The sequence below is a fragment of the Cetorhinus maximus genome, chromosome 22, assembly GCF_964194155.1.
Source record: "Cetorhinus maximus chromosome 22, sCetMax3.hap1.1, whole genome shotgun sequence".
In the NCBI taxonomy this organism is placed as follows: Eukaryota; Metazoa; Chordata; class Chondrichthyes; order Lamniformes; family Cetorhinidae; genus Cetorhinus; species Cetorhinus maximus.
The window spans coordinates 41133153-41155830 of NC_135900.1; the positions used below are offsets into that span (position 1 = coordinate 41133153).

Sequence of the window (22678 nt, forward strand, 5' to 3'; positions counted from 1 at the left end):
TCTTGAAACAATTATTCTGTATAGAATTAATAGTCACATAGAAAAATATGGGTTGATTAGGAAGAGCCAGCATGGATTTTTAAAGGGGAAATCATGTTTAACTAACTTGCTGGAGTTTTTTGAAGAGGTAACAGAAAGGGTAGACGAGGGTAATGCTGTTGATGTGGTGTACATGGACTTTCAAAAGGCATTCAATACAGTGCCATATGACAGATTTGTGAGAAAAGTTATAGCTCATGGAATAAGAAGGACAGTAGCAACGTGGATACAAAATTGGCTGAGTAATAGGAAAGAGAGGATATGATCAATGGATATTTTTCTGGCTGTGGGAAGGTTTGTAGCGGAGTTCTCCAGGGGTTGGTATTGGACCCTTGCTTTTCCTGATATATCTTAATGATCTAGATCTTGGTGTGCAGGGGAGAATTTCAAAGTTTGTGGATGATACGAAACTTAGAAGAATTGTAAACTATGAGGAGGACAATATAGAACTTCAAAAGGACATAGACAAGTTGGTGAAGTGGGCAGATAGGTGGCAGATGAAGTTCCATGCAGAACAGTGTGAGGTGATGCATTTTGGTAGGAAGAACATAGAAAAGCAATATAAAGTAAGGGTACAATTCTTAAGGTTGTGCAGGAGCAGAGGGACCTGGGTATATATATATGCAGAGATTATTGAAGGTGGCAGGACAGGTGGAGAGAGCAGTTAATAAAGCATACAGTATCCTGTATGATTAATAGGGGCATTGACTACAAGAGCAGGGAGGATCTAATGCGCTTATATACTAGTTAGACCTCAGTTGAAGTATTGTGCACAGTTCTGGGGGCCACATTATAGGAAGGATGTGAACGCAATGGAGAGAATGCAGGAAAGGTGTACAAGGATGGCTCCAGAGATGAGAAGCTTGAGTTACGAAGACAGATTGGAGAGGTTGGGACTGTTCTCCTTGAAGAGGAGAAGGCTAAGAGAAGATTTGATAGAGGTGTGCAAAATCATGAGGGGGCTGGACCGAGTAGATAGGGAGAAACTGTTCCCGCTCGTAAAAGGATCCAGAATGAGAGGGCACAGATTTAAAGTGTTTTGCAAAAAAAGCTAATGTGATGTGAGAAAAAACATTTTCATGCAACAAGTGATTCAGGTGTGGAATGCACTGCCTGGAAATGTGGCGGAGGCAGGTTCAGTTGAGGCATTCAAGAGGGAATTAGATGATTATTTAAATAAAAACAACATACAGGGTTATGGGGAAAAGGCAGGAGAATGGCGCTAAGTCATAATGCTCATTTGGACAGCTGGTGCAGACATGACGGGCCGAATGGCCTCCTTCTACGTCATAACAATTCTGTTATTCTGTGATTCAGTAATGCAATAATAACCAGATAATCTGTTTCTTTTTGCCATATTGATTAAGGGATAAATATTGTCTGGGACGCGTGAAAGACACTACATAAATGCAAGTTTATTTTTGAATGTGCATTATTCAATAAATGTGTAACAGAAATATTGCTAAAACTCCAGTGAAGTTATTAGATTGTAAAGTTAAAGTGTCAGGGGTTGTTCTTTCCTCCCTGTTTATCCCCCAGTCTGCTGTTTTGCTATGGGATACATTTTATTCCAAAAGAAAGACCTATCAGCAAGTTTCATTGCAGATGGTCCCACATAAGGTCACATTCTCAATGAATTAACTAAAAAATTTGTGTCTGAAAAAAGCAACATAATTACAGCATTCACAACCTTGTTAATATATACACTGATTAACATTTAGAACTGGAAGGTTCTTACCCAATCTGTGTGTATTAACTTGAACAGCACTGAGAAGAAACTATGATTCCTTGTGCTTCATGTTCACATTCATTCAGCAAGACCTGGACAACACTCATGATTGGACTGTTAAGTGGCAAGAAGGTTTTGTGCCACACAAATTCCAGGCAATGACCATCTCCAACAAGAGTGAGTCTAAACACTTCACCTTGACGTATAACAGTGTTTTTCATCACCAAATGGAGGTTACCATTGACCAAACCTTTAACTGAACCAACCATATAAATACTGGGCTACAAGAACAGATCAGAGGCTGGGTATTCTCCAGTGTGTAACTCACCTTCTGACCCCCAAAGTCTTGGCTTATCTATACGGCACAGTCATGATTGTGATGAAATATTCTCCATGTGCTGGATGAGTGTAGCTCTGACAACATTCAAAAAGCTCAACACCGTTCAGAACGAAGCAGCTTGCTTGATTGACACCCTATCCACTAACTTAAATATTTACTGTCTCCACCACTGGTACACCATGGCACTTTATCCACCAACTTAAACAGTCACTGGCGCACCATGGCTGTAGCGTGTACTGTGGGAATGTGAGTTCACACTAACCATATATTTCAATGTACCCCACAGTTTGTGGGATCAACACACAGTGAGTTAAAACAGCATTTAGCTCTGCTGAACAGGTATGCTTTGTAAAAGATTTAGGAGCTGCAGGGATGGGAAGGTCACATGTCCGAAGGGTCTGAGATATGTTGTTTTGTCACTGTTTATACTAATAAAGTAATTAAAGTGTGTAAAGTGGACCATATAGCCGTGGTAACAGAATCTCTGGGAGAGATTGATGAACATAGCTTCATGTTATTGGAAGTCTGCTTTGTGTGCCTTTTAATGCCCTGTAATTTAATAATGTGCATGGAATATAGAGATCAAAGGTAGAACTGGTACAGGTGTTTTCAACAAACTACTGTTTTCTGTAGTCAGGATGGAATGGTAAAGCATGGTACTTGAGTTCTTATTGTGAACTCAATAATAAGGAATCATATAATCAAATAGAATCATGTTGTTTGATTTGACTGAGTACTCATGTTGGATTGTGAAACATGAGCTCATTAAGGACAAGGATCTGACTCTGCAGTTGTTACTACTGATGTCTGTGTTCAAAGTAATGAAAGAAGATAGAATAGGAAAGCAGTCCAATATGTACCATCTATAAGATGCAATACAGCAACTTGCCGAGGCTCCTTTGACATTGCCGCTCAAACTTGTTTTTTGTATTCTTTCATGAATGTGGGTATCGCTGGCAAGGCCTGCATTTGTTGCCCATCTCTAATTGCCTTTGAACTGAGTGGCTTGCTCGGCCATTTCAGAGGCCAGTTAAGAGTCAATTGCATTACTGTAGATCTGGAGTCACAGGTAGGCCAGACCAAGTAAGGTCAGCCGATTTCCTTCCCTAAGGACATTAGTGAACCAGGTGGGTTTTTACAACAATCAATCACAGTTTCATGGTCACCATTACTAAAGCTAGCTTTCAATCCCAGTGTTATTTATTGAATTTAAATTCCATGAGCTGCTGTGCCCGTGTGTCCAGAGTATTAGCCTGGGCCTCTAGATTACTCATCCAGTGATATTGCCACTCTGCCACCATCTTCCCCTGTGACCTTTACCACCTAGAAAAAACAAGGTCAGCAGGCATATGGGAACACCAGCACCTCCAAGTTGCACACCATCCTTACTTGGAAATATATTGCCAATCCTTCACTGTCACTGAGCCAAATCCTGGAACTCCCTAACTAACAGCACTGTGGATGTACCACACCACATGGACTGTGGCAGTTCAAGAGGACAGCTCAGCACTGCTTTCTCAAGGGAAACTAGTTTTGGGCAATAAGGCCTTGCCAGCACCACCCACCTCCCATGAACAAATAAAAAAAATGTTTTTCCCCTTAGGAGGTGGTCTAGCTGGGGACACGGGGCAGACTAGAGCCCAAACAAGTCTTTTATGATCTGCATGGTGAGACCTAAAGCAGAGTAGGTAATCTCATTTTTTTGAGAAGAGTATTGTCTCATGTCTGTAGTTTAGGCCTTATTTGTCCTGGCCAAAAGCAAAACAATCTTACCCAATTTAAACAGATGAGTTTAAAACCCAGGATTGGAACTAGGAAATTTAATGCAACTAAGGGGCAATGGGCTTAACCAAGGTTAGGGCACATGGCTTTCTGATTGGGAGTTAACTGCCCAATCATTTGGCCTCTGAGTCCACCTTAATTTGGCTGTACTCTTGCCAGTTCAAAAAACATGATTAGTAAGTGAAACATACTACTAGCCTGTAATTATGGAGGGTTTGTTGAGTTAGTTGAAGTGACAAAGGTTGATCAGTTAAATCTTGTTAGACACAGCCTGCTGGGAGGGTCAAAAATTGCTCATACAGCATCCAGTACAAATAAGTTTGAAATTATTCTTTTACAAAAGTCAAATCTGCAGTGAAAAGTTTCTTAAACTGAACTACATATGGTTAATGATCACCTGAGACAACCATAACATAAAATACTGGCACAATGTAGTTAACACAGATCAGGAAACATATTCAAGGAGCACAGTAATATACCTGTAGGCCTAGTGTAAAAGGCTTTCCAATTTTTGGAATTTTCAAATACAGCAGGGTTGGGCACCACTAGATTATCATTCTGAAGAGTTAATGTGGCTGAACCTTATGTAATGTTGAGTTCCAACAAGCTAAAACATCTTGATTTTTGTTTCAATTCATTTGTGGCCCATTATATTTCCAATTCTGCACTTTTGGTGGATTATGTTTTATAGGGTCCATGAATTTTCTACATTTTTCCAACAAGTTTTTGTACCCAACAGTGTTAAATGTTACTGTGACACACTCTATAGATTGGGAGTGATGCATGTGTTCAAATAAAAAGATTTGCAGCTATCATATTGTCTGCATTGTTAGTATCAATTGCTGTTACCTTGACTTGTATATCCCAGTCTTTCGCATATACCCAAGAAATGCCCTTGACACATTTCAGCATAGTGTCTCTCCTCCGTATACTTTGTGCAAAAATGGTTGTGTCCATGCAGCATCAGGTGGGTATGCAATGAGTCCAATATAGCTATAATTGCTCATAGGCATCCAGTAATCACGGGTCAAAGCAACAGCTGGTGTGTTCTTCAGTAGCACCAACATTGTAGGCTTTTCAATCTGCCAGATCAACAATTTCAGATCAAGATCACTGCTCCCATGTTTTTGGACAGCAGGCGTAGGTAATGTCTGCTGAAGCTATTTACAGCTCCTCTAGACCCATCTGTTGTTTCTTTAATTGTCCTATTTAGCATCTCCTTTTGCCTTACACCATCATTCCTTTTGTCATTTAGTAACTCCTGCCTTCCACTGTATCACAGGTCTTCCCTTTCCTTTTCCTCCCTTCCTCCTCTCCCCTTTTCTTCCTGCCTCTCTACTTGTTTAAGAACAGTTGCATCTGTAACTTCTTCCAGTCCTGACAAAAGGTCATTGACCTGAAAAATGTTAATGCTGTTTCTTTCTCCAAGGGGTGCTACCTGACCTGCTGAGTATTTCCAACACTTTCTGTTTTCATTGTAGTCTCTTTATTGTTATAAAGATTGTCTATTTCGCAATACAATGGGCTCTTTGGAAGTCAAAGTATACGACTGATCGGAAGATGCTATTTGAATACCTTAGGCCTATATCACTTACAGTGATAATGGGTCCACAGTTTGTTGCTATCATTGTGCTTAGCTAGAATCATGGGTTTGCAACGATCCTGAATTACTAAAAGAATACACTGTCAAAACTGACTTATTGTTGTTGCCTAGAGCTGAAGGATGATTAGAACATTTCTCTTGGGAAGTGAAGTCTTGTTTAGAAGGTGGTACAGCAAACTAGATGTATTTCTGTGACAATAGGTGCAAGTAACTGTCTTTCTATCCGATAAGCCATCAGAAAGTTTTAAAAATAAACTTTTAATTCACAAATCTTTTCAGCACTTTCCTCCATAATGCTAACATATGATGAAAGTGAGGATAATGTTAAGAGGGGAAATGTGAAATTATTAGAGTGAAGGGCAACATTTGAATCTGTCATCAACCAGCATTTGAAATTGGAACAAAATGTATCCTCTATATGTGTCAGCAGTTTCAGGATGAAATTCTTGATGTAATGGCCATCATGATAATAGAAAATTTGTCAACCAAGTCAAACACACCAAAATATTTTGTAACATCCTGGATAAGAAACTAAATATTTCGGATCTCTTCAACACTTTAATCCTTAAAATGATGAGTGTCGTATTTTACTGGAAACATCAGTGGCCGAGCGTCGGGCAGGCTCGGCGGGAGTGGGTGGTTGCGGAGCTGACTGCCACCCGTGATAGGCTCCGCGCTGCCATTTTACGTGGGTGAGTCAATTAAGGCTTGCCCAGCGTAAGACGCGAGCGGCAGCGCTACCTGTGCAGGCGGGGGGAGGAGGGAGAGTCGGGGTCAGTGCTTCAATCTCCCTGAGGCAGCTCCCTGCTTGAAAAGTAATTGAAGTGCTTTTGAATTAAATTAATAAATGGATTAAAAATTTAATTAAGCACGTCCCCTCATATGACTGTGTCACATGAGATGGGACATATTTTTATATTTCAGAAATTAAAAAAATTTAATGAATAAATGCTTTAGGAAGCCTCATCCCGCTCGTAGATGAGGTTTCCTAAAAAATGTAAAGGCTGCTTGGCCTTTTCGCTTGCCTGCCAACAGTAAGGTTGGACGGGCAGCGTAAAGTTGACCTTAATCACTTCCTTAATGGCCTTAATGGTTTTAAATATCAGCGGGCGCGCAGCCGACTCTGGCGCGTGCCCACTGAATGAAATGTTGCGAGACAGCGCGATGACATCAGGACGCACGCCTGATGTCATCGTGTGTCATTTTACATGCCGGTGTGTCGGGCCCACCCCCACGCGCCGACTGAAAAATTCAGGCCAGTGAAATACTAGGGAAACTTCTGGAAAAGACAGGCCGGAATTTTCCACCCCTGTTGGCATTGGGAGTCATGGCAGGCGTGAGTGGACAATGTGGCGAGAAAACCAAAAATCAGTTTTACGCCGTTGTGAAACCAGTTTGCGATCATCCGCTCCACCCGCCAATGGCGGGTCGCCTTTCCTGCTGTACAAGGTTGGGAACATCATTTTTATACATTTGCATCAAATTATAAGCTCTGCTTACCGGAACCAGCCCCCACGCTGGATCATCCGGGCATGGATGCTGACGTGTTTCACAACTGTACACAAGCGACGTGCACCTGGTGAGCTGCACTTCGCTAGGGACTTTGAGGCTTGTTTCCCTACAGTTCTTTGGGCAGCACTCATGGTCATCGGTGCCAGGCTTCGCAGGCAGCACCACATCACTTTTAGAGGGGCTCACGGGCAGGTCTCTACCTACGAGACCAGCCGTAAGGCGGGTGTGGATTTTCAATGGCTGCAGGGCTAGGGCTTGGGGAAGAGGAAGAAGTGGCCTCAGGCCAGGCAAGAGGCAGCAGGGCTAGGACAGTACTGGGGAAGGGTGGTATCCCAGGCTGTGTGTGAGGGGGGGTTGGGGGGGGGCACATGTTGATCTGTGCAAGTGGCCTCAAGATGGTGAGGGCTGAGGAGGCAGCCTCCAGAGGAGATGAGGCCAGATGGAGATGTGAGGACTTGTGATGTCCCTTGAGCTGGCAGTGAGTGAGATGCCAGTAAATGTGTGATGGCCTTGTGAGTCTGTGAGTTTAGAGTAATGAGATGGTTGCCTTACCCTGGCAGCATGGATGAGATCATTCATCTATTTTCTGCACTGGATGGCCAACGTCTTGTGTGCAGCATTTGCATTGACCACCTCTGCCACCGGCTCCCAGCCGGAGTGGTGAGACTGATGGACCTCCTGCAGCCAGAGCAGGGGCAGTGGACACTGCAGCAGGCCTCCACGGCATCCGGAAGGCGCCCCAGGGACGCGTCACTGTATCGGGAGGCTGCACTTGTCTCGGTTTTTGGGGCCATGTCCTCACCAGAGCAGCCCTGGGCTGCAAGCATTGAGAAGTGTGTGCGCAGCTGCAGTTTCAATATGGCGCCCTGCGTGAGGAAGCGGCGAGACAATGGCATTCCGGGAAAATTGAAGGCCGCCAGCCAGTGAGACTGTGTGTTTCCTGTAGCTTCATAATTAATGAGGTGGGAATGGGATGATAAGGCACGAAAGGCTGCCATTGTGCTGGCGGGTAATGAGTCCTTTCTCTTGCCCGCTAGCACACTTAGTGCCATTCCGGGATGATTCCACCCTTAAGGCCGAAACATCCCAACAAAAACAACAGGAGTGGTGGAACTACAAAGTATCACACTCAGTGATACTGCACAGAGTAAATTATATTATTAATATATACATCATGTGAGTAAATTATTGATATTTTCCTCATATAAAACTATATTTCTCATAATTGAAAGAAATGACAATGATGGATGAAAACAACGATGGACTTAAGTAAGTCAGTGCTTTCCCATTAGGCACACACAGATTTATATTTCATTAGAACCATACCTACAGGGTCCAGTTTGATAAATTTATTATATATTCTCAGACCAACTGGACTACGTCAGCATTGCCCCTAGTTTCTCTTGAATTAGCTTATTGTTAGCAATCTGGTTACTTAACACACAGAGAAAGTGCAGATATTAAATGCTACATTGCATTTTGCTGTTGTTTGCGTGCAAATGGTGAGTGTATTGTCTAAGGTTATCAGCAGCATAGGGATATGCACATCAAGGGGCTCTATGCTTATCATTTGTTTGATGATGCTGTCCCACCTCACGGGGAATAGTGTGCTGCAATATCAAGTCCCACTGCTCCCCAAGCCCTGACAACTGTGAAAAAGTTTGATCAACTCACCTAATTGTTTAATTTAGGTTAACAGAATACGATCACCAGGTTTGTAAACTTAATAAGTAATTACTGTTTATTGAACAAATTGTCTTTAACCAGTGGCAAAAGAAAGAAATATGAACTGCTAACTTCTAACTCTATAGCCTAAACTCTACCCCTTCTTAAATCCCTATGCACACACATATAAGACACGCAAAAACATGGGCCTGGATGTTTAGGTCAGCGAGCGGGGGGGCGGGGCCAGCTCGCCGATGCATAAAATTATGCGGGATGATGTCGGGCGGAACTCCCAACGTCACCCCCTGTGTCATTTACATTTCCAGGTCGGCGGGGGAGGCAGCCGAATGAGCTGTGGCCCCGCCGACCTGTCAACGGCCGATTGAGGCCATTTAAAAAGTAATTGAGATAATCAATGGACCTGCCCGTTCAACCTTAAGGTTAGTGGGCAGGCTGGGAGCCCTGGCGGGCATTAGAAAAAGCAGGAAACCTCATCCACGGGTGGGATGATGTTTCATGATGGTTTTTAAAATTTTAATAAATGTATGCTTTAAAGCGATGGACATGTCCCAACTCATGTGACAGTGTCACATGAGGGGACACGTCAGGGAAATTTTACTTTTGCATCGTCACTATTTTTAAATTTGGCGCCGATCTCCCTGAGGCAGCACTTAGCCTCAGGGAGATGAGTGCGCTCTTTCATGTGCATGTGCGAAAGAGCGCACTCTCGGCTGAGGGATTCCCCCCGCCCGTACAGGGAGCGCATAGTGCTTCCTGGCGGACATCAAGCTGAATGGGCCTTAACTGGCCCACCCACGTAAAATGGCGGTACGACCCCGATTGGGGGCGTGCCTGCTCCTGCACTTCCCCCGCGACAGGGGGAAAATTCTTCCCATGGATTTTAAGGGTGGGATAGAACAGTTAAATAGCACCAATTCTGGAGTACAGGATTTGATCGGTTGATTTTGATCGATGTCTCCCAAATTCTTTTCAATTCTTTGCTGATGACACGAGGTGGTCTTCCAGCACTTTCAGTCTTTATTTCACTGGTTGAGCACTTGCCTTTCAATGTCTCTAACAGTGATTTTCCCCTTTGCCTCTTGACAGGGGTTTTCAGCGAGAGAGCAGGTTATAGAGATATGAGGAGGAAAAGCCAGCCAGTTATTATTGTATCTTACACACACAGGAGACAGAGGCTATAGGTCTTTTTCCTTTTAGGCTAGGAGCTAATCTGCTGCACTGCCCTCTCACAAACCCTGGTCACCTGGTTAGGAGCCAATTAAAATATTGTTGCCAGGCAATGGCCCATTAGACCGGACTCCTCCTTGGCACCATCTTGTCTTTCATGGCACACTCTGTTCCAGGACAGCAACATTGTATATATCCCTCACACTGTTGCAGTAGACATGTCTTTCAAACTGCAACTAGTGTAATTTTAATCCACAGTCCAACATAAATAAGTAAGATATGTTCTTTGCAACATTCCAACAGAAATAAAAAGATATTTCTTTACAATACAGAGAACGCTGTCTTGGCAGGAGATGCTGCAGTTGGGATAGGCAAATTGAGAAAGCAATCTCCATTGGTAGGCTTCTTTCATTGGTAAGGATTGTTTCTAATTTACTTTTCATTTTCCTACCTGTGGAACTAATTTTGAGGAGATAGTATTTGTTATTTCAGAAGTATTTCATACCGGATTTTGAAAATAATAAAGGGTAAGCATTCAATTTGTTGATAGGGTATCTCTTAGGTAGGCAAACAACTGGATTGAACTCAGCTACAAATAATAGTGATAAAGCTGTGTGCTAAAGACCAGGTACAGGTCTTCTAACGTGTGGACCACAAAGCACAGGTGTTAACAAGATATTATGAGTCATGGCTTCTTTAAATTTGGTCTTTGTTTTAGACTACACATGTTGAGCAGTTTTCCATCACCAAAACTGGTGTAGACTCCTTACTTGAGATATAAGGTGACTTTCAGCATGGCCACTATCTTCACTTGCTGAGTCTAAGGGGGCCACCCACAGTTTAGCCATCCATCACCAATCTGTCTGGACCATGCAATTGGGTCTCACTCCTCTGACAAAGCCATTCACTACTCCATGATAATCCTTGAGAATAAACATACATATGAACCTACATACAAATAAAGAGCAGGCCATTCAATAAGATCATGGCGATCTGATTGTAACCGCAACTCCAAAAAAGACTTGGTACTAGTTAAAACCCTCATCTCTTTCATTGTCACCAGAAATAAACGTAAGGAATTTATAGACTACTTTGTTAGTTTGGTCGAGGTTGACCATTTAGTCGTGTCTGCAATTTCTCCCTTCCACATCCCCACGAAACCAAACCTCCCCCAGGCTCTCCCCTGTATCTAGCTCTGAACCCCTATCTCTCTAGTTTCTCTCCTATCTCACTTCATTCCTTCTCCAAACTCAGGTTGTCCATGAGACCCACCTCCTGCTTCACTAACAACATTTCTACTAAATTAGTGACACCATAAATGGTTTCCACTGAGGGCATTAATATTGATTTTTCATCTGTGGGAGACACTAGCCGACAACAGAAGGAAATGGCGACATTACCTGTGGGCTGACGTGTGCCACCATGATTGGTGGCTACAGCAGCTCGACAACAGGCGCCAATGCCAAAAACAGCACCCACAACAATATCGGATACCCACCTCATATGTGGCAGAACCTGCCTCTCATGTGCTAGTCTCTTCAGCCATCAGCAAAAGTGAAACTACCACATCACCAATGGATTTTCTGCATGCCCATCATCTCATGTAGATGTGAATATGCTGACGAGAAAATGACAAAGTGATCCCACTCTTCAGATATAGTTCTCCGTTTCAAAAGTGCTCTCATCACTCCCATTCTCCAAAAATCCCAGACTCAAGCATTCTGTCCTTGCAAATTACTGCTGCTTCTCCAATCTTCCATTCCTTGAAAATATTATTGCCTCCCACAGCATTAAGCACTAAGGCAGCAGTAGCCAAATTCACCCTCCGTAACTTAAACCATGCTGCAAAATTGCTCCCTGTCCTGCTCAATTCCTCTGCAGCCTAACACTAACAACCATACCATTGTCCTCCATTGCCTCCTCTGCTGCCTATCTCAGTAGGACTGTAGCCAATATCTCCAGTTTTTATTCCTGTCCTCAATACCATTACTCAAAGGATCAATGTTTGCTCAACCCACTTAATATCTCCTTTAGCTCAATCTCCATTATTTAAAAGTCCTGAAGTGCCTGGAGTCATTTTTCTACAATAAAGCGCTATATTAGTCCAAATTGTTGTTTCACTTCCTTCCATATCTGTACTGCTTCCTATCAAATGAAGCAGCAGTAGGATGATTCTCTACTTGTGACAGGAACTTATTCTAAGTTCTTTTATCTCCTCAACAATTTCAAAATTTGCAGATGACACAAAACTTGGAAGTACTGTGAACTGTTAGGAGGATAGTGACAGACTTGCAGAGGACATAGGCAGGATGGACAATTGGGTGGACAAATGGCAGATGAAATTTAATACAGAGAAGTGTGAAGTGATTCATTTTGGTCAGAAGAATGAGGGGAGACATTATAAATTAAAGGTCCAATTCTAAAGGGGGTCCAGAAATAGAGGGATCTAAGGGTGTATATGCATAAATCATTGAAATTGCCAGCGCAGGTTGAGAAAGCAGTTAATAAAGCATATGGGATCCTGGGCTCTATAAATAGGGGCATAGAGTACAAAAACAAGGACGTTATGATAAACCTGTATGAAACACTGCTCCGGCCTCAACTAGAGTATTATATCCAGTTCTGGGAACCACATTTTAAGAAGGATGTGAAGGCATTAGTGAGGGTGCAGAAAAGATTCACAAGAATAGTTCCAGGGATGAGGAACTTCAGTTAAGTGATTAGATTGGAGAAGCTGGGGCTGTTCTCCATGGAGAAAATTAAGAGAAGGTTTGATGGAGGTGTTCAAAATCATGCAGGGCCTGGACAGAATAAATGGAAAGAAACTGTTCCCATTAGCAGAAGGATCCAGAACTAGAAGACACCGAATTAAGGTGATTGGCAAAAGAAGCAGCAGTGACATGAGGAAATACTTCTATATACTGAGTGGTTAGGATCTAGAAAGCACTGCCTGAGAATGTGATGGAGGCAGAACCATTTGTGGCTTTCAAGAGAATTGAATAATTATCTAAAGAGAAAAAAAAAATTGCAGAGCTATGGGGAAAAGGCAGGGAGTGGGACTAAGTGAGTTGCTCTTGCAGATAATCAGCATGGACTCATCTGGCCGAATGGTTCTATGATTCGAACAATTTAATTTCCTTCTAAAGCATTGACTCCTTTTATGGAATATGGTTTAACAGGTGCCAGTCCTGTTGTGATACCTCACTCAAGAGGTCCATTAGTTCTGTATGAGCCTCAACAGCCAATGTCTGCAGAATATTCAATCTCAGAATAGCATTCCTGAGCCCAATCTGATGTTATCTGTCATACACACAGTTCCACTGGAGATTGCTTGATAGTGATAAGTAGCAAGGTGTAGATTTAACACAGGGGCCAGTACTGGAGACACAGGGAAAATAACATAAGATACACGTATGGAGTTAGGGCAGATATAATGATCTGGGGGAGACAGTGATGATTCTGGTGGAGAACTACAAAGGATGGGTAAATCTTTGAATTAACATTGTCAATGGTTTAATGTTTTTAATTCCCATCACAAGTTGTGGCTTCAGGCATTGATTTCTGCAGCATTAATCCCAGTTGCTAACTCAGTCTAAACCCGAAAGTATGTTAAATTTTCACGCTGAACTGATCTTCAAATCCTCATCAATCTTCACTGACTCCCTGTACTCTAATGTACTGACTTTAAAAACCTTCAAGGCCTGATTTCTCCTTACCTATGATATTTTCTCAGATCCTATGTTCACCTACCATCACCGATTTATCAAGTATTTTCCTCTACTCAGTAACAGCGCCAGCCATCACACTGTTGCATTTTTTTCTTCTAAACCCACATATCTTCATACAGACACTGTCTCCTGTTCTTAGAGTTACAGAATGTACCAGCAGTATGTCTATTCAATTAGGAAGGAGGTGGAAGTTGAATTATCCCAGATTCCCTTTGAGAAGTAAAGGCTGGTTTCACATTATGAGGCAGGTTGAATATCTCCATTCCCATTAATTTCCTTTGATCACAAGCATATGTGCTTACAGAATGATTAGGCAGGAAAGAATTGAGAGGCAGAGAGTGGAAGCCGGTGGGAGGCAATTGGATGGGAATCCCAGACCTACGGTAACTGTGATTTTGTAGCAGTTGGTTCTGACAGCTGGTAATTCCTTGATGAATGTTATCTGTAGGAGTTAAGAGTCGGAGTAAATTAGTCATTTGTGTCAAAGAGCAAAGATTTACAAATTAGTCTTTATTCTTATGGCAACATATTCCTTCTGACCATTTCTCAGAATTAAAGCAGCACCCACCCTTCCCCAAGAACATACAGGTTTTTGCTCCAATATCCCACATTTGAAAATAATTTTAATATGCCCCTTCCATGTCAACCTTCATTTTACAATTAATATCATTTTTAGTGAACAAGCCAGTGTAGTCTTTGAATCATTGTTGTCAATGATTCACCAACACCTGGTGAGTTTACCCAATTTCAGTTAGGTTCAAAGGATAATTACTTCACTTCTGGTGCAGGTATTATTCTTTACCTGAAGATCATATTCAATATTCTCCTGTCAAAAAAAAAATGCTACGTTAAAATTAGCAGATATCTGTCTTTCACAGACTTTATCAAAACTCATAAGACAATCCTACAGTATCCTATGACAGCGCCTCATACAGCTATTTTTGGTTCTCTTCACTAGGTCGTAGGAGTAGGTCATTCAGCCCTTTGAGCCTACTCCACCATTCAACAAGATTGTGGCTTACCTGGCTGTGATCTCAAAACAACTTTGCTGTCTGCCCCCCATAACCCTGGACTCCCTTGCCTATCAAAAATCTAACTCTGCCTTGAATAAATTCAATGACCCAGCCTCCACTTTCTAGGGAAGACAATTTCACATACTAACGACCCTTTGACTGAGAAAATTTCACCTCATCTCTATCTTAAATGATAGATCTTATTCTTAAACTGTGTCCTTGGGTCTAGTCTCTCCCACAGGTGGAAACATCCTCATGGCATCTACCCTATCAAATCCCCTCAGGATCTCATGTGTTTCAATAAGATCACCTCTCATTCTTCTAAACTCCAATGGGTATAGACCCAACCTGTTCAACCTTTCTCCATAAGATAAGCTCCTCATCCCAGTTCACTCAAGTGAACCTTCTCTGTACCGCTTCTAATGCAATTATATATTTTTTCAAATAAGGAAACCAAAACAGTACACAAAACTGCATTCCAGATGGGATCTCACCAAGGCCCTGTACAGCTGCAGCAAAACTTCCCTACTTTTATATTCCATTCCCTTTGCAATAAACACCACCATTCCATTTACCTTCCTAACCTTGTGCTATACCTGCATACTAACTTTTTGTGATACATGTATCAGGACACGGGATCCCTCTAGACCACAGAGTTCTTCAATCTCTCTCTCCTTAAGCAGTATACTGCTCTACTATTGTTCTTGCCAAAGTGGACAATTTCACATTTTCCTACATTATACTCAATCTGCCAAATTTTTGCCCACTCAATTAACCCATCTATATCTCTTTGCAGACTCTCTAACCCCTCTTGACAACTTACTTTTCTACCTATCTTGGTGTCATCAGCAAATTTAGCTACCATGTATTTGGTTCCTTCATCCTAATCAGTGATATAGATTGTAAATAGTTGAGGTCCCAGCATTGGTCCCTCCCACCACCTTTTCCTAGCTTCCTATCTTTTCAAAATGTCAAATGCCCTTCAATATTTAGGTCCAGCCTTGGTCACCCTGAAACCATGTCTCTGTAATGGTAATCAGGTCACACTTATTTAATTCTATCTGTGCTAACAATTCATCCATTGTCACAAATGGTGTGCTCATTCAGATACAGAGCCTTTAACTCTGTCTTTTTACCATCTTTGCACTATGGTCTTATCTGCTGGTGCACTCTTAAGTTTGTACTCTATGTCCCTTCCTGCCAAACTCTGATGATCATTACGCAAATCACTGCTCTGCTCTATTATCTTGTTGTTTCCCTTTGATTTACCATATCTCTTCTTACATGATCCCTTCCCCCCACTATTAAGTTTAAAGCGCTCTCCACCACCCTAGTTATATGACTCGCCAGAACACTGGTCTCAGCACGGTTCAGGTGAAGACTGTCCCAACAGTACAGCTGTCACTTACCCCAGTACCGGTGCCAGTGCCCAATGAATCAAAACTCATTTCTCCCATGCCAGTGTTTGAGACAGACATTCATCTCTCTAATCTTATTTACCCTATGCCAATTTGCTCAAGGCTCAGGTCATAATCTAGAGATTATTACCTTTGAGGTTCTGCTTCTTAATTTAGCCCCTAGCTGCTCATAAGCGCTGAACGGAACCTCTTTCCTAGTCCTATGTCTTTGGTACCAGGCCATCAGACAAAATGAGAGCTCATGGTGTAGGGGTAACATATTAACATGGATAGAGGATTGGTAAACTAACAGGAAGCAATGAGTAGGCATAAATGGGTTATTTTTGTATTGGCAAGATGTAACAACTGGACTGCCACACGGATCAGTGCCGGGGCCGCAATTATTTACAATCTATATCAATGACTTGGATGAAAGGATAAATGTATGGTTGCTAAATTTGCTGACGACACAGAGATAGGAGAGTAAGTTGCCAAGAGGAATAAGGAGTCTGTAAAAGGATAGAGATAGGTTAAGTGAATGGGCAAAAATTTGGTAGATGGAGTATAATGTGGGATAATATGAACTTGTCCACTTTGGCAGGAAGAATTGAAAAGCAGCATATAATTTAGATGGAGAGAGATTGCAGAACTGTGTGGTATAGAGGGATCTGGGTGTCCTAGAACATGAGTCACAAAAAGGTAGTATGCAGGCACAGCAAGTGATTAGGAAAGCGAATGGAATGTTCTTGTTTATTGCAAGTGGAATGCAATGTATAAATAAGGAAGTTCTGCTAAATTTGTACAGGGCCTTGGTGAGACCATATCAAGAATGCTGTATACTGTTTTGCTCTCCTTATTTAAGAAAGGATATAATTCCATTAGAAACAATTCAGAGGTTCTTTTGACTGATTCCTGGGGTTAAGGGGTTATTTTATGAGGAAAGGTTGGGGCCTGGATCCATTGAAATTCAGAATGACAGGTGAACTTATTGAAACATAAAAGATCAGGGTAAATGCTGAGAGGATGCTTCCCCTTGTGGGAGACTAAAGCTAGGGAACAGAGTTTTAAAATAAGGAGTCTCCACTTAAGGAGCTGAGGATTTTTTTTTTCTCAGAGGGACACGAGTCTGCAGGGTCATTGAATATTTTTAAGGCAGAGGGAGATAGATTCTTGACTAACAGAGGAGTCAAATGGCATAGGAGGTAAGCAGGAAAGTGAGTTGAGGCCATAATCAAATTAGCCATGATCTTATCAAATGACAGAGCAGGCTCGAGGGGCTGAATGGCCTACTCCTGCTCCTAATTCATATGTTTCAAGTGTTTGTTCAATAGCAGATTGTTGTCACATTATATTTGTGGCAGATATATATACGAAAGTCAGTCTCAACAGTATATACTTGGCTTTAGTGGGAGATATGAGACACAAAGCACAACTATCAATGGCAATGCAGTACAAGTAATATGGAGTTTAAGGGCAAAATACTGTATTTTAAGAGGGAAGTAGGTGGGTGCCAATAGCAAAAAAAAAAAACGTTGAAGATGGCTACCTAAGAAGCAGGCCTTTACTCACAGGGAATGTTGCCTAGGTTCAATTATCAGTGCTTCAGAGACCCTCTGATTTCCTGTTGGTGCAACTGATTTATTTGTAAAATAATGATTTTTGGAGAGAAGGAAGAGAAAAGGCTTGCAACATGTGAGAATTCAAAAAAATCCAGGCATTAGAAACCGTTAGACCACAGACCCTCATCAGCTCCCAGTGCCGCAGCACATGATAAAAACACTAACAGGTGAAATGTAATGTAATGGAATACAATTCGGCAACTGGCTTGCAATGAAGCAATTTTTAAACAGAAGATCACATCCTTCATTGCACTTTGAGAGTAGGTCATTGTGCTGCAGTAAATGTTTGGCACCTCGTTGTTGAGCAGTATGTGGCCTGTCAAGCTGATGGGCAAAGTTGGTGCCTGTCGACTATGTTTATTTATTTTACTGCATTCCTTCTATTTGACTGACTTTGAAGGGAGGAACTAGTTACATCTGGAATGAACCTCAAATGATTTTGCAGACAGGCATTGCACTTGCACTAAATATATATATATTTTTAAAATTTATTCACGGGATGTGGGTTTCACTGGCTGGGCCAGCATTTATTGCCCATTCCTAGTTGCCCTTGAGAAGGTGGTGGTGAGCTGCCTTCCAGGAACCGCTGCAGTCCATGTGGTGTAGGTACACCCACAGTGTTGTTAGGAAGGGAATTCCAGGATTTTGACTCAGCGACAGTGAAGGAACGGCAATTTATTTCCAAGTCAGGGTGGTGAGTGACTTGGAGGGGAACTTCCAGGTGGTGGTGTTCCCATCTATCTGCTGCCCTTGTCCTTCTAGGTGGTAGTGGTCGTTGGTTTGGAAGGTGCTAAGGAGCCTTGGTGAATTCCTGCAGTGCATCTTGTTGATGGTGCACACTGCTGCCACTGTGCATCGGTAGTGGAGGGAATGAATGTTTGTGGATGTGGTGCCAATCAAGCAGGCTATTGTGTCCTGGACTGTATCCAGCTTCTTGAGTGTTGTGGGAGCTGCACTCATCCAGGCAAGTGGGGAGCATTCCATCACACTCCTGACTTGTGCCTTGTAGATGGTGGGCAGGCTTTGGGGAGTCAGGAGGCGAGTTACTTGTCGCATGATTCCTAGCCTCTGATCTGCTCATGTAGTCACAGTATTCATATGGCTATTCCAGTTCAGTTTCTGGTCAATGGTAACCCCCAGGATGTTGATAGTGAGGGATTCAGTGATGGTAATGCCATTGAACATCAAGGGGCAATGGTTGGATTTTCTCTTGTTGGAGATGATCATTGCCTGATACTTGTGTGGCACGAATGTTACTTGCCGCTTGTCAGCCCAAGCCTGGATATCATCCAGGTCTTGCTGCATTTGGACATGGAATGCTTCAGTCAATATGATGAATCAGATAGCACAATTGAACAGACAAGTGATCTGTATAGATAAGGAATTCTTCATGTTCTCAACTGTCATTTTTTTGATAGAGTGGAATATTTTAACTTCTCATTATTAAATGTTAGTTGCTAATATATCTTTCCTGCTTTACTTTAGGAGACCAAATTAAGGGCAGTTTGTGTTGATTTGGTGGAAGGACTTTTTCTTATCCTAATGAGCAAATGTTTTCTGCTATGCATTAAGTCTGTTGACTGCAAATTCTGTCAAGAAAATTACCATCCTATGAAATTTGGAGTGACCTACAAAGTAGAAAGCATAGCCTCATTATCCAATTCTCAGTCTCTCTTCACCACCTCTCCACCCAAAGAATATCATTGTTCAATTTGATATCTTGCTCATGTGACTGATTTTGAAACTGATTGACTTTTGATCATTTCTCCTTAGGTTCTTACCTTGTACGCAGACATGTTTTGACAAATAAGTAAAAGCACATTGGTAGCTCAAGGGTCTGGCCAAAGCTACACACTTAGCCATACTTTATTCCAGCTCACTACAAAAAAAAACTTTGTGCACAGATACACTCATCAATCACATGCCTACATAAGAGGATGTTGCAGTTAAACTTACACCTGTGCTTTCAATGTCAAATGACAGTACTATCATTGAGCCAAGACTGAGCCAGAAAGTCATGAGTTCAAGTCCCACTCCAGAAACTCAATCACATAAATTAAGGCTGGGACTTCGGTATTACACTGAGGGAATGATGCAGTGTCAGAAATGCTGTCTTTCATGTGATGTTAGTCCCATCTGCTGTCTTAGGTTCATGTGAAAGATCCCATGGCCACTATACAAACAAAGTAAGTTTCCTCCTGGTGTCTTGGTTAATATTCATCCTTCGATACCTACCATCAAAAACACAGCATCTGTTCATTTATCTCACTGGTGTTTGTGGGACTTTGCTGCGCATAAGTTGGCTGCTGCATTTCCCTACAACAGCGAATACACATTAAAATACTTCACTGGATACGATATGCATTGGCAATTTGTGAAGTTACGAAGGGTACAATATAAAGGCAAGTTCACTCTTTCTGATTAACCAGCTTGCTTGATCAAATTTCACATCTCCTCTTCATGATAGCTGCGTTCTTGCAGTTTTGCTTTAAATTGAGGCTTGAATATAATACAGGAAGAAAAATCAATTGCTTATAAAAAATGAGGCTGCTGGGGTTACTTGACAATTTGAAAAAAAGCATGCAGAATTCTCAATGGATATGTTCAGACTGTTCTATAAACCTGGCTGGATACTTTGCATCTCCCACAGTCAACAAAATGGCAAGTTTAAGTGCATGACAAGAATTGGAAGTTTTATAATTCATACACCAATAGAAAGCCTACAAAACAATGGAAACAAGGCAGATTACACACATCTTTATTTTATTAAAACAGATTTCTCAAGTCACTGATTATGCAACAGGAATAGCGATAGTTCACTCAATAATCCAATTGTTATCACGATCATCCTTAGAATTGCTTTTTGTAATAAAACGTTCACATATGGTTCACATGATAATCAATACCCAAAAGTCAAAATGGGAAACAAAACATTTGGAAGGTGTCTTCAAATCAGTGAGGTGCCGCGACTGCCAAATCTTTCAGTGAGGTGCCGCGACTGCCAAATCTTCAAATTTCAGAATTGACCTGTTACACTGAGTACTGTATGAGGGGAACACAATAATAAAATTCTGCTGAAAACTTTTCAGCACAATCATTTAAAGAACATCTGCTTCACTCTGTCCACAACGTAGGAAAACAAGTCCGAGTAAGGGTGACTCAGGAAGATGGACACGTGTAGAATAATCGTGATACGAACTGCCTTCAATAATCACAGCAATTTATTTTTGTGTTGAACTATCCCTAGTGAGACGTGGAATCAGTCCATTGTACGCTGTGCAAGAGCTCTGATATTTATGTTAATCAAGATGTCTGTAACTGTACAAAAACATGCTACAAACTTGTCTGTTTAGTCAGAATTAAAAGATGCACTCGGAAGCAGAAAGAATTGAGAAGGGAAAAAAAAATGAGATGGTGCAGCACAAGGCCACGGCAAAGCAAGACAACCGTCACTTGAGAAGTTCTCTCATTTCAGGACTTTCAGCAACTTCCAAATAGCTCATTCCATCAGGGCATTTCCCTGTTTTATTAGCACCCTGTGGGATGGGAAAAGATGGAAACAAGACACAATTAGAAACCAACTGGAGACAGATGATGTTCACATAAATAAAGACCTAAATATTGGCTCCTGTTCAAAATGAAAAGCGAATAGAACCATCATTTAAAAAATGATACCCACGAGGAACAAAGCAATGAGACAGGCTTTAAAATAAATGTGTCTGTTAATCTAATAGCAGCAAGCTGGTGAAAAGTGAGAGCATGGACTACAGATTAATAAGTCTATCACTATCAGTGTGAGGCTGCATCTAAGCAACCAACAAACCTCACTCAATTGAAATAAAGTAGTCACTTTGATCAATTTTCAAGATTCAACCAATACAACATATAATAATAAAGTCATTCTAAAATGAATCATTTAACATTTGAACCATTCCCAAGCATATCCATGCTGACCATGAAATTTTCCAATACGGCTTCAATGCTCAGGGACAAAATCAGTTACTCAAGTTTTGATGTTTTGACTTCTGCTACGGTGGAAGATGAACTAGTAAAATGATTATTGACAAATGAGATCATGCATATGTCTGTTAGAAGATTAGTTCAATTCCTCTGCAAATATTCACTTCAGTTTTAATAACTGAATTACTGGATCTTAGATATTCCCCCACTGCATATTATGTACTAAATAATTAAAGCTTTAATTCAGAGTGGCATCTCCGCTTTCCTGTGTTGTTTTGACAATCTGTACCTGTGTACCATTAATGTTTTGGCTTTTTTTAAAAAAAAAGTCAACTTTATCTGCAAAAACATTTCATGCTTCTGCTATAATGCTTTACTGAAATGCTAATGGGCAGTTCAATAATGCAAGTACAATGAGCATCACACATGAAAAATACTGGTACAACATTAAAAAGTGGAATGGTTTAAGGGCAATTTTCCTTCAATATATTGGTGATAATACACTAAATTAGTCTAGTGAAACTAGAATAATGCACCTGTGTCAGGAATATAGCCATAAAGAGCGAAAACTGAAATGTCTGTTAACTGTTGAAGTCTTGATGATATAAAAACTTAGAATAAAAGACCTTAAAATGCCTCTCTACATAACATGCAATTCAAATTCAAAATGAAGATCGGGTGCAGGCACAATCATTGTCCCTCTGCTAGCACATTCAATGCTCTTTATGCAAATTAGCTTCTTCCATCTCCCGAAGGCAACGACTCTCTGAAAGACCATATCATATTATCTATTGTGGTAAAGTGGCTGGGATTTACATTATCGACTTGATTAAGTAGTTATTTATTTAATAGGCCTGAAATTCTTAGCAGAGGGCCTCGCAGGTAAATCAACTGAAAGTGAATGGGCACATGGTAGACCAGGCAGAAGCTAGGACAGTGAGCTGTCACAGCAGTCAAAACTGCTCAGTTTTCAGTCATTTGATGTAGTCAGTGAGCAGTGGTAGTGGTGGAGAGGGTGGACCTAAACAGGATTTTAAAAAGAAACATTAAAACAGTTAAATAATGCAAGTTCATTTTCTAAAATGTGCTTACCCAAAATGATC

At 41.4% G+C, this 22678-nt stretch overlaps 1 protein-coding gene across 1 annotated transcript in view; it reads right to left on the reverse strand.

Annotated features, from left to right (window-relative positions):
• Window positions 1-20604: 20604 nt before the first annotated feature.
• The window catches only part of mtpn (myotrophin), a 56081-nt gene continuing 54007 nt past the window's right edge, over window positions 20605-22678 (reverse strand). The window contains exon 4 of the mRNA XM_078568160.1: window positions 20605-21151. Within this exon, the coding sequence (XP_078424286.1) occupies window positions 21065-21151 (87 nt within the window). The 3' untranslated portion in view covers window positions 20605-21064. The remainder of the gene's footprint in view (window positions 21152-22678) is intronic.